Source organism: Schistocerca gregaria, chromosome 1 (assembly GCF_023897955.1).
Source record: "Schistocerca gregaria isolate iqSchGreg1 chromosome 1, iqSchGreg1.2, whole genome shotgun sequence".
Lineage (NCBI taxonomy): Eukaryota > Metazoa > Arthropoda > Insecta > Orthoptera > Acrididae > Schistocerca > Schistocerca gregaria.
In genome coordinates, this window is record NC_064920.1 from 296,919,866 (window position 1) to 296,932,817 (window position 12,952).

A 12,952-nucleotide genomic window follows, 5' to 3' on the forward strand; every position below is an offset into this window, starting at 1 on the left:
GTCTATCACAGCTCGTCTTTCATTCAGAAAACCCGCACCTATTATCAAGTCCACCATTAATTTTGAGATGATAACGAAATTGGTTTAGCCTTGTCAGTTTATTACATCCACAGCATGATTTTAATGGGACCCTTCACCTTAATCTTCTTCGTTTCCAAGATTAGCAATTCTTCATTAGCAGTGCATTGATTAAATAAGTTCTCCGAAATCGCGGTTAGTTCACTTACGATGTCTATGATTATATTAACTGGAATTTTTGCTACTCGACCAGTTTACTCTGTTCTTCCTAATCTCATTGCATTCAAGTATCGTGTATTGAATCATACTGTGAGTCATTTCAAGATCTTGATCTTTCAAGATGTTAGGTAATCCTCGACCGCTAACCTTCTCTCGTCTACAACTTCTTCACATTTAGCTTCTTCTTCCCTCAACTCAAGTACATCTGATTCTCCTTTCCTCGCCGAAACTCTCACATAATCACATCTAAATGCCCTGATTATGTTTCTGTAACGTCCATAATTGTACACATTGGGACCTGCGCCCAATTTTAATTAATTTTCTACTTCCATCAACTGCGCATTATCATCCTTGAATTCGTCATTTCTGTTCTCAGCCTCAAATAACTCAGCAATTCTAATTACTTCCTCCCTAATCTCTTCTCCCATTGTGCGTGTCTGTGGTAGGTCGCTGTCTTCATCGGTATACTCCCAATTAGTATCTCCCTACTTTCATTTGATCCCTGCAGTCCTATTTCCTCATTTATTACCTGTCGTGACAAAATGTTTACTTCTCTCGACGGTACGTTATCCTCTTGGAATTGGCTCTCCCTAGTTTCAGTATTAAATAACCCTGCAATGCTAATTACTTTGTCTTCTAACTCAAACTCCGTTATCCCTGCTTCATTTTGTTCCAGTAATCCGGTTTTTTTATTTTTATTTCATTTTGTTATTATTTTTATTTTTTTGCGAAATCCTCCTAAATAATTCCTGTCCAACCTGTCATTCGCGGTCTCTCGACATCTTTAGGCTCCTGCGATTCTGTTTCTTCATCTTTCACCACTCATGTCAAAGTGTTCTGCTTTCGTCATATTGCTGCTGCTTGCTTGGATAGGTGCGTTTTTCCCCTTCACTTGGGCGCTCTCCCTAGGTGCGTTTTTCCCCTTCACTTGGGCGCTCTCCCGACATTTCGAACGTCATTGGGGTTTGGCGACCTTATTTACACGTCTCCTTTCAGTGCTTCCTGTCTTTGTTCGACTTGGTGACACGGGTATCACTGCTGATAATTTGTCGGCCTGTTTTTCCTTCAATACCCGTTGCGATTACCGTTATTCCCCCTTTAGAAATTATTGCCATTCCTGGGTGGATGACCACTGCTATTTCTTGTTCCGTATCCGTAACCATTTCTCTCTTGGACGATGTCCATATGAACGAAAGTACATTGACATCCTACCTTGTGTTCTTTTGCCAGGTTGCATATTTCGTAGAATACTTTGTGTTGTGGGATTTTAGCTCATAACATGGACTCATTCAAGAACAACTGGAGCAGTCACTCTCTAAACAGCCGACAGGATATGTGTCTCTTGGTGGATAAGGCGTAACAGTTGTTCATGAGTGTGCACCATTCAGCAAGTTTAATTTGAGTTTAGTTCAACAGAACCAGGGAATTATAAGAGAAAAGTGCCAGTTTTCCATTTCAAATGCAAACATTTCCTTATCATAGTATATTTCCTCGCAGTATATGAATTTATCTGCTGTAGTGCACTCATACGCATACACTGACGTTGATTTCCAGCTTCTCGTGTTTTTGGTCAGTATTCTAAAGATCAGATACTTTCATGAGAAAATTAATTAGAAATAGGTGTTGTGATGTAAAGAGCGTGACGTTGTCCTCCCGGCAAATAGTTGGACGCGTCACGTAACTGTGATATCATCATACTGTGTACATTCCGTTAGCGCAACAGTTACGAGCAGATCTGGCGAGACGCTCGATGTCTATACATTTCATCGCAGCCGCTTTATGGATGCCTAACTCCTTGGTAACTCCATCTGCGAGATATTGTAGGCACAGATGATGACTGTGTCAATATTTATTATTCCGACCATTTCCGTTCATAAACGGTATTCACGGCCCTGTATAAATACAAAAAACAAAAGTCATATCAAAACGCAGAGCGGAAATAACCTGCCCGTAAAACGCTCCAATGCCACTTAATACTAGCCAACTGAGCATTCCTTCAGGGAAGAAAGTAGTGGAAGATACAACACACGAGCGACAGAGATATGTGTTACCGTGATACCCTCTGTAAAGCATGTTATGTGGCAAATTATCATCGACAGGGGAGCATTACCATTGCATATGATTGCTAACAAAGACCACTGGCGTAATCATCATTTTATCACGGTGGAAACCATCAAAACTATTCATTAAATCACTCGTCAAATTAAATTCAGTGGCTTTCCTGAACACCGAATCTCAAAATGTTGAAACAGATGTTAAAAAATGGACGTTCTTGTCATCCACTTGGATACAGTAATACGCAGTAAGAATATGAAGTGTCACATTTCTATTCTTAAAATGAATGTCAGTGTACCAGCCATTTTCATGTGTTGATCTTATGTGGTCCTCCACTTTAAATCATTCTAAGCATATACTCGGATAAATTTCTTATGACATTGCCCATAGTAATCGTTCCCCTTTTGTGCGCAGTACGATATCTTTGTCCGTGTTTACCGTCAACGAAAGATGACAAGTGCGAGAATTATCGCACAGTCAGCTTAATAGCTCATGCATCCAAGTTGCTGACAAGAATAATACACTGAAGAATGGAAATTAAAACTGAGGATGTGTTAGAAGATGATCAGTTCGGCTTTAATAAAGACAAAGGCACCAGAGAGGCAATTCTTACGCTGTGGCTGATAATGGAAGCAAGACTAAAGGAAAATCAAGACACGTTCATAGAATTTGTCGACCTGGAAAAAACGTTCGACAATGTAAAATGGTGCAAGATGTTCGAAATTCTGAGAAATACAGAGAGGCGGGCAATACACGATACGTACAAGAACGGAGAGGGAATAGAAGAGTGGACGACCAAGAATTAAGCTCTAGCATTAAAAAGGGTGTAAGACAGCGCAGTAGTGTTACGCCCCTACTGTCCAATCTATCATCAAAAAAGCAATGATGGAAATCAAGGAAAAGGTTCAGGAGTGAAATTAAAATGCAAGGTGAAAGAAAATCATCGATAAGATATGCTGTTCACATTGCGCTATCGTTACTGACAGTGAAGAAGAAGAACTACAGAACGTGTTGAATGAAATGAACAGCGTAATTGGTACAGAGTATGGATTGAGAGTAAATCGAAGAAAGGCAAAAGACAACATACTTAACATCAAGATTAAAGATACGAAATAGATAAAGTTAATGAATTCTGCTACCTAGGCAGCAAAATAACCAATGACGGACGGCGCTAGGAGGACTTCGAAAGCAGACTAACACTAGGAACAAGGGCATTCCTGGATAAGAGAAATCTACTAGTGTCTAACACAGGCTTTAACTTGAGGAAGAAATTTCTGAGAATGTACGTTTGGAGCACAGCATTGTATGGTTGTAAATCACAGACTTTGGGTAAACCGACCGAGGATCGAAGCGTCTGAGATGTGGTACGACTGACGAATTTTAAAAATTAGGTGTACTGGTAAGATAAGGAATGAGGAATGCGGCAACACAACCATGGGTGACGCTAATAGGGAAGTCCAGATTTCGGACTACGCAATTTCCACCTTTTCGGAAAGCTGAAAGAACATCTGAGGGAGAGAGGGAGGAGGGAGAAGGGGGAACAGGTTCAAAAGTGCTGAGGACGTTCATACAATGGCTGGGTGACCAAGGAGCCAGCTTCTGTCATCGATGAAGTGAACGAGTGACGAAACATTTCGACCGTAGCTTACGGAGAGATCACACAAATTTCCTCAGTGAAACTACACTCATGGAAATGGAAAAAAGAACACAGTGACACCGGTGTGTCAGACCCACCATACTTGCTCCGGACACTGCGAGAGGGCTGTACAAGCAATGATCACACGCACGGCACAGCGGACACACCAGGAACCGCGGTGTTGGCCGTCGAATGGCGCTAGCTGCGCAGCATTTGTGCACCGCCGCCGTCAGTGTCAGCCAGTTTGCCGTGGCATACGGAGCTCCATCGCAGTCTTTAACACTGGTAGCATGCCGCGACAGCGTGGACGTGAACCGTATGTGCACTTGACGGACTTAGAGCGAGGGCGTATAGTGGGCATGCGGGAGGCCGGGTGGACGTAGCGCCGAATTGCTCAACACGTGGGGTGTGAGGTCTCCACAGTACATCGATGTTGTCGCCAGTGGTCGGCGGAAGGTGCACGTGCCCGTCGACCTGGGACCGGACCGCAGCGACGCACGGATGCACGCCAAGACCGTAGGATCCTACGCAGTGCCAGAGGGGACCGCACCGCCACTTCCCAGCAAATTAGGGACACTGTTGCTCCTGGGGTATAGGCGAGGACCATTCGCAACCGTCTCCATGAACCTGGGCTACGGTCCCGCACACCGTTAGGCCGTCTTCCGCTCACGCCCCAACATCGTGCAACCCGCCTGCAGTGGTGTCGCGACAGGCGTGAATGAAGGGACGAATGGAGACGTGTCGTCTTCAGCGATGAGAGTCGCTTCTGCCTTGGTGCCAATGATGGTCGTATGCGTGTTTGGCGCCGTGCAGGTGAGCGCCACAATCAGGACTGCATACGACCGAGGCACACAGCGCCAACATCCGGCATCATGGTGTGGGGAGCGATCTCCTACACTGGCCGTACACCTCTGGTGATGGTCGAGGGGACACTGAATAGTGCACGGTACATCCAAACCGTCATCGAACCCATCGTTCTACCATTCCTAGACCGGCAAGGGAACTTGCTGTTCCAACAGGACAATGCACGTCCACATGTATCTCGTGCTACCCAACGTGCTCTAGAAGGTGTAAGTCAACTACCCTGGCCAGCAAGATCTCCAGATCTGTCCCCCATTGAGCATGTTTGGGACTGGATGAAGCGTCGTCTCATGTGGTCTGCACGTCCAGCACGAACGCTGGTCCAACTGAGGCGCCAGGTGGAAATGGCATGGCAAGCCGTTCCACAGGACTACATCCAGCATCTCTACGATCGTCTCCATGGGAGAATAGCAGCCTGCATTGCTGCGAAAGGTGGATATACACTGTACTAGTGCCGACATTGTGCATGCTATGTTGCCTGTGTCTATGTGCCTGTGGTTCTGTCAGTGTGATCATGTGATGTATCTGACCCTAGGAATGTGTCAATAAAGTTTTCCCTTCCTGGGACAATGAATTCACGGTGTTCTTATTTCAATTTCCAGGAGTGTATTTCAGGAGGTGTTATTCAGTATTTCATCCATGCACGTGTCTGTTTTAACAACTATACGCCTTACTAAATTTAGCCTGGGTAATTTTCTATTCTACAGACGACGCTACGTTTCCTAAGCAGCACATTTATCAGATATACTTTAGTTTTTCGAGCACAGAGATCAAAGACCTTCAGCCCAAAATTGGGATACGTAGAGTGCTTCTTTGCTTCCGCTCTAAAATTAATTGTATTTTACTGGGATAATTAGGACAGATCACACGATGATCCACGTCCTGGTATTCGCCGCAACCGCATTTTTCATCGTATGCATCTACGGTGTGTTCTATTTATCTGATGACCACCTCCTGATCGAATAGTTCCCGCGGGACCGCACTATGCCCGCCCTTTCTTGTGGGTTTTAGGCTAAAAGCCATTGTCTTCCGAGCTCTGAAACAGCCGGCACGAGTGAAACAGTGAAGTTTCGCAAACGTAACAATGGCAAGTGCGAATTATTCAATTCCACAACGAGTCTTTATTTGCGATTCATACGTGCGTACAGAGTCCGCTCGTACTGTTCGGAGATTCTTTGAACAGAAGTTTCCAGCTGTTCGCGTTCCAAGTCGTGATGCAGTTCACAAATTAGTGAAAAATTTCTTGGAAACGGAAGTGTTCAAGACGAGAAGCGCAAACATAGAAAGAAAGATCCTTTACCATTTATCTACAATATAGCAGGTCAGCAACTGGAAGCAGTTAATTCCATAAATTATCTGAGAGTAGGCATTAGGAGTGATTTAAAATGGAATGACCATATAAACGTCGATAAAGCAGATGCCAGACTGCGATTCATTGGAAGAATCCTAAGGAAATGCAGTCCGTAAACAAAGTTACAGTACACTTGTTCTCCCACAGCTTGAATACTGCTCACTGGTGTGGGATCCGTACCAGATAGGGTTGATAGAAGAGATAGCGGAGATCCAACGGAGATCCGCGCGCTTCATTACAGGATCATTTAGTAATCGCGAGAGCGTTACAGAGATGACAGATATATTCCAGTGGAAGACTCTGCAAGAGAGACTCTCAGTAGCTCAGTACGGGCTTTTGTTGAAGTTTCGAGAACATACCTTCAACAAGGAGTCAAACAGCATATTGCTCCCTCCTACGTATATCTCGCGAAGAGACTATGAGGATAAAATCAGAGAGATCTAGCGAAGAGACCATGAGGATAAAATCAGAGAGATTAGAGCCCACACAGAGGCATACCGACAATCTTTCTTTCCACTAACAATACGGGACTGGAATATGAGGGAGAACCAATAGAGGTATTCAACGTACCCTCCGTCACACACACTCAGGTGGCTTGCGGTGTATGGATAAAGATGTAGATGAGACGACGACGTAAAGTGTTCAGAATCTCATCTCGAAGACATTGAATACAGTCTGGAAAATTCCCCTAACAGGTCACTTAGACGTATTTCGCAACAAACACAAATATCATGCTTCTCTGTACAAAGAGGTGTAAGCTGCTTGGACTAACGACCTATAAGTATCAATAGTACAATACCTTCGCCCTGGTGACCCTGTGCACAGGGTTAAGTTTGGCGAATGAGTTTTAAAACAAGTGCATGACGGTGAAATGGATCTTTACCTCATTCTGTTTTGAACGAGGCCTGGTTAATTCCCAAAACTGTCGGCACTGGAGTGCAGATAGACCTGATGTGCTTCACGAGGAACCCCTTCATGATCTAAAAATACGGGTACGGTGAGCAGTTAGTGGTGGCAGAATAATAAACACAATTCTTTTTAATGACACAGTTACAAGTGAATGATGTGTGCAAAATATTTCTCGACCGTTTTTTAATGAACTGAGTGAAAGAGAACGAAGCCTCGCATTTTTTTCAACAAGCTTCGGCAAGGGCTCATACGGCCAATGTTTCTTTGCACGCAGTTCAGGATTTTTGTTTCAATGAAAGTGATTAGTAACAAGTCCGTGCAATTTTTAATTGTGGGGTGCTCTGAAGGACACAGTGTGCACAACAAATCCTCACATGATAGAGGAACTTCAGAACAGTATTCGTGAATCAATTAGTTCAATATCTTAGAGACAATTACATTATACGATTAAAAATTTCTTGAATCGATGTCAGAAATGCATGAAATATAATGGCAGGCAGTTCCACCACGTTCTTGTGTGATCTGGGCGAGTAAAAAACTTATTTGCTTATATTTTAAATGTAGTCAATTCGTAGCACAGCAATAGACGGTCGACTCGGCATCTGATCGCCGTGCAACGGTGCGCTCACAACCCGGTATCTATCTACTGCATCGCACAATAGATCATCATATAAATGCAACACCCAGCATAACATCCCACTTAATCAAGTGGGCCAGTCACTGGTGCTGTGCCAATTCCGACGATACTCCGGCTCTTTCAAATCTTTCTTCTGAAGTTCTCGCCACTGTGCGTTTCCCGTAGTGAAGGGTAGTCGTCTGGAGGCTTGGCAAATTCTTTGCTCATGATTATCTTGCTGAATTTCTGTCTCTCAGGTTCACAGGGAACTCCAAATAAGGAGTGCTTCAACATTCCAGGCTGTTTGTGGTCCAGCTCTTTGGGAGTTGTGGCCCATAAATTCGGCATATTACTGTAGTTTATCGCATGGCGTAGTTTTCATGTAACAAGCTACATTTAAGGTTTAGCTGGCCTTTTTGGAATATAAGGGTCTGGACAGCATCAGGCAAGCATATTTTTCCGTGCTGTGGTTCCCAGAACCCATAGTCAAGGTCGTTACTTACACATTGCTACTTTTCTCTGTACTTTATTTCTTGCGGCGAGTTTATGGCACCTCTTCTCACAGTGACGCTTTTTTCGTCAATAACTGGCCGAGTATGACACTCAATGAACTCCGTTTATCAGCGTGTTTCAGGGTGATGCCATTTACATTCAACTTTCGCATTGATTGTATTGAACGAAGATGGAAGACGCTGACCTTGAGATATTTGGTTACACGTATGAAAGGCAGTCAGTACGCAGTGTTTTCTGCAGTATAAAATAGTCATGTAGACTCAGGAATCTGTCAGTACGATATAGAAATATCTCTTGCTAATTTTAATTTCCGATAAACGAGATAACTCTTACCGAATCTGATGTACTGAATTAGTCAAATACTCATAAACAGCCGCATAGCTTACCACATGCCGGTTGTAAAGTGGTTACAAAAGAGAAGCATGTACGATTACATTCACCATTCTTCTTGGTATCTTAGGTGCTGCCACCGCTTTGTTGCAGGCTGCCAGCTGTACGCATGCGCGGTGGGTCATTTCGGCCTGCTGTCCATCGTGACACTAGCAGCCATAGCCGTGGAGCGCTACATGGTCATCACGGCCAAGCCGCTGTCCGCCTCCTGGAAGATGACGCAGTACACCGCCAGGAAGGTAGGCTGAGCGACCTCGTGTAACTTTTTTTATATTTCCGTGTCACAGGCAGAGAGCAGTAGCGAGTACAGTGACTCGTGGCATAAAGTTTATAGGAGTTGAAAACTCAGCACACAATGAATAGAAAAGCAGTTGGCAATTCTGAGATGATTTCTTTGTAACGTAAAACGTTCCGCGTGTGTTTTAAAACAAGATATAGCTCCAATTTACTTTCTGAAAAGTTTCTAGAGCAGCAATAAACATTAGTGGAAGTTTTCTTTTTAATTAAACAAACAATGAACGACACATATTGTTAGACTTCACTCGAAATATGATGAAGGCACGTGTGCAATGAAACAAGGAGTTAGCTAGCTTGCCCCGCACCAACAGTACCTGCCCTTTCCTCCCTCTCCCTCCCGCGATGATACTTTGTAGAAAGAAGAATCCCAGTAACGAATCTTTATTCTGATACAGTTATCACTTTGATTCATTAGTTTTAGGGCGTCCAACAGCAGCAGAAAATCCATTTCTCATACCGATAATTCGGCTGTACACCTTTCGATCATCTTCCGAGTGAATGAAAATTCAAAATTCGCAGTGAAGTAAAGTAGTATTGTTTTTCTAAGTACGCATGATTTTGAGCACAAGACACATGGGGCTACTACAGCAATGTAATTATTCTATTATACTTTAAAAATGGACATAGTCTTGCAAACTGGCACTACCAATAAAATCTTATTGGTTAATGAACATTTGTTGGCGACCAAAGTGTCGTTGTTGGACCACACTTCGAAGCACGTCTGACTTATAAATCAAATATTTCCGCATTTAAATTGTCTCTAGAACATATTAATACATATGCAGCACGCCTAGTGATACTACTGCAATAAATTATAGGTTGCTCAAAAACATAGTTTAACCTCTGTACCATGGATTTAGTTTTATAACATTGAAAAACACACCGGACGTTACTGCTGGACTAACGTAAATTTACAGTGAAAAATGCAGTTGCCGATGACATATGTGAAAGCGATCAGTGCTATTCCCACGACGATGGCAATAACTACATCGGATGTTCGCAAAAATCAATTTCGGCTAGTTCACCATTCATGTATACATTGTCCCAAGTTTGGAATAGATTCAGCATAAGAGTTTGATCAGAATGCCTACCACCATCAAATGATTTTAACTGATATGTAAAATAGCGATTGGCACGCGAACAACAAAAAACCTGTGGGAAAATGGAGCTGTTGAAACTCTTTCCCCCACTATCATCACCGTACCTAGTGTTGGTACCTTAAGCACATTAGCAAGAATCCGGCTCAATGGAGTACGTTCTTAATTACCTCTTATAATTACCTATCTAAGCTCTTCAGGTCCCTAAGTAAAACTTTATTTTTTCGTATACATCTTCCCGTTTTGCGACTGAGTCTTCCTATTTGTTTTCCACAGCCATTAAAAACTTCAAGCAGTGATCAATGATTCTTGAAGTTTCTCTTCATTATTGCGTAAGCACGTGAATTGCTGCGTATCTTTTTCAGGTATGGCAAGAAAACCGATCGTTCCATCAATATATTTGGATTATTAGAACTGCAAAATTGAAACACATTTTCGTTCTCTCCCATACGTACCTCATGTCTCAGTAATGAACTGCCGCTTTTGTTTAATACAAGTTTTCTTGGGCCTTATTTATAGCAGCTCTTTGAACATACTTGTCCATAGAACAGATATCTTGGATTATGAACATTGTTAGCCACGAGAATTTTCTTCAGTGACTCGTCTGCAACACGATCACTTTTAACGAATTCTTCTTCTACTTCTTCTTCTTCTGTTTCTTCTCCTTCGCCGCTTTCTGCTATCATAAAAAGACTGCTTTCTTTGTACCTGTCTCCTTCGTCCTGGTCTGTCTTCTTTCGTACTTTCTTCTACAACAAAAACTGGTGAAATGTTTGCATCCACCGTTATGCTCAACTGGATTAATGTCTGAAATTGGGAATAATGTAATTTCTCCATTGAGTGTAACGGACTACACAGCATTGTATTTAATGCACTAGCACTTGTTGATTCGACGTGTTTTTTGTGCTTAATGGCAATAAATTTGAAAATTAATCCCTATTAAAATTTCACTCAATTGCCTTAAAAGAAATAATGTTTCGCTTGCTAATCAAACTTCGGGATTATGTGTCAGCATAAATTTTGTTACGAGCAAAACCAGCTCTCATTTCCCGATAGAGACGCTGTAGCATGATTATATTTATTCGTTATTTATTAGCAGTCTTCCTAAGATACAGCTGTTACATCTGTAGTTCTTCACTGTTTGTTTCTTTTGGTGTCGCGCCTCTGTCTTCCTCTAATAATTTCTGATGTTGCCTTCATAAGGAAAATAAGATTGTTACGCCACAATATATTGCAATTAACTCTAATAAATTTCAAGTACATTATCATTTTGTACTTTTTCCTTATGGAATGGTAATTGAATAACATTTTTATGGCAAAATTGTGGTCAGTCACAGCACCCAGACGCCTATCATCTTAATGACAAGACATCGACAGTGGGTGTCATATAAGTATTCAGAATTTGTAAGCCAAACAGCTTTGTATCCAGCGGCGAACTGGTTGAAAGTTTTCAGTCTGTTTCCTGGTTACTGTTTTCGAACTACAGCACTTTAACTACCGTTTTTTATGTCTACGACAGTTAAACAGCTATATTTAGAAAACAATGACCACGTAGAAACCTACAAACTTTAACCCAATATGCCACATGAAGGAAAGCTGTTTAGGTTACAAATAGTGAATTAGATGTTGATTTGTACCCGCTAAAGATGACTGGTAACTAAGGCGAAACGCGTCTGAGTACAAAAATTTAAATAAAAAAATGAAAGCTCAGCTTGAAAAAGACGTTTTTTAGTTGCACTGATTTAGCCGGACCTAAACTCGAACTCGGGACCTTTGCCTTTCGCGGGCAAGTGCTCTGCCGTTTGAGCTACCCAAGCACGACTCACTGCCCTTTCAAAGTTTCACTTCTTCCAGTATCTCGTCTCCTACCTTCCAAACTTCACAGCAGCTCTGGTTCTTTTGTTTCATGTTGTTTTGAAATGCAGAGATACAACACACATATTCTATATTAAGTTTCCTGTTTTATACGTATTTCGAAGCTTGCGTTCCTCCGCGATGTTTCTTGCGTCTGTGAAAAACCAGAAAATGACGCAGTAGCAGCTAAACAGAACTTGTTATCTAATGCTGTCTATTCACAGTTTTTGTCTGTTGGAACTTCCTGACTTAGCATGTTGATGTGTTATAAAAGCAGTAATACCCACCGAGTAGCTTGTCAATGGTGATACAACATGACAAACATGATCGTCATAGCAGAGCGTCTGCTTCCAAAATGTAAATATGACATGCTTTGTATACTACTGATAGATTCTATATGTTTTCTTTTGAATTACTTCTTATAACACAAGAAAACAGGAATTCTTGTATGTGCATGTTACAGAACTTGAAGAAATTGGCTGTGGGCAGAAGCAAAATACGCAATGAAAGGTTATAGAAACTGGAGATGGAACAACGCTCTGTAGTATACAGCGCGAGACGCATGATCACCAGGTTTAGTGTGGTAGTACCGGTTTACTTCAAAGACTGCAAAATCTGTCGTAAAAATTCTTGATTACCAACGTTGATGAATAGGACTCTCTCAACTGGGGCACTGTATGCATGATTTGTCATGGAAGAGTGAATAACGACATTCGTTTCGAGTACAATCATAATGCTTTTTTTAGAAGTGAACGTAAAATTTCTTAAAATTAAAAATCGCTTAAGGGGATGTACCTTAATGATACTGAATTCTTTGTTTTGGAGTATATGTTTTTATGACATTATTTTTGTCTGTCTCAGTAAGACAGTCTGCTTCATTATGGTAATAGGAATACACTGATCACCCACAACATTACGACCACCACCCTAATGGCAGGTATGTCCACCTTCGATAGGGGCAACAGCGGCTACGCGTCGTGGCATGGAAGCAATAACCCCTTGGTAGCTCGGTGGAGGGAGCTGGCACCGCATCTGTACACACAAGTAGCCTAATCCCTTAAATTCTGAAAAAAGGGGGGGGGGGTATGATCTCTGACGCCAAGTTCAATCACATCCCAGACGTTTTCCATCGAATT

General features: G+C 42.2%; 1 protein-coding gene across 1 annotated transcript in view; it reads left to right on the forward strand.

The window, feature by feature from the left end:
- Window positions 1-12,952, forward strand: part of LOC126343696 (melanopsin-like) — a 191,883-nt gene that overhangs the window by 129,958 nt on the left and 48,973 nt on the right. The window contains exon 4 of the mRNA XM_050001963.1: window positions 8,662-8,807. Within this exon, the coding sequence (XP_049857920.1) occupies window positions 8,662-8,807 (146 nt within the window). The remainder of the gene's footprint in view (window positions 1-8,661; window positions 8,808-12,952) is intronic.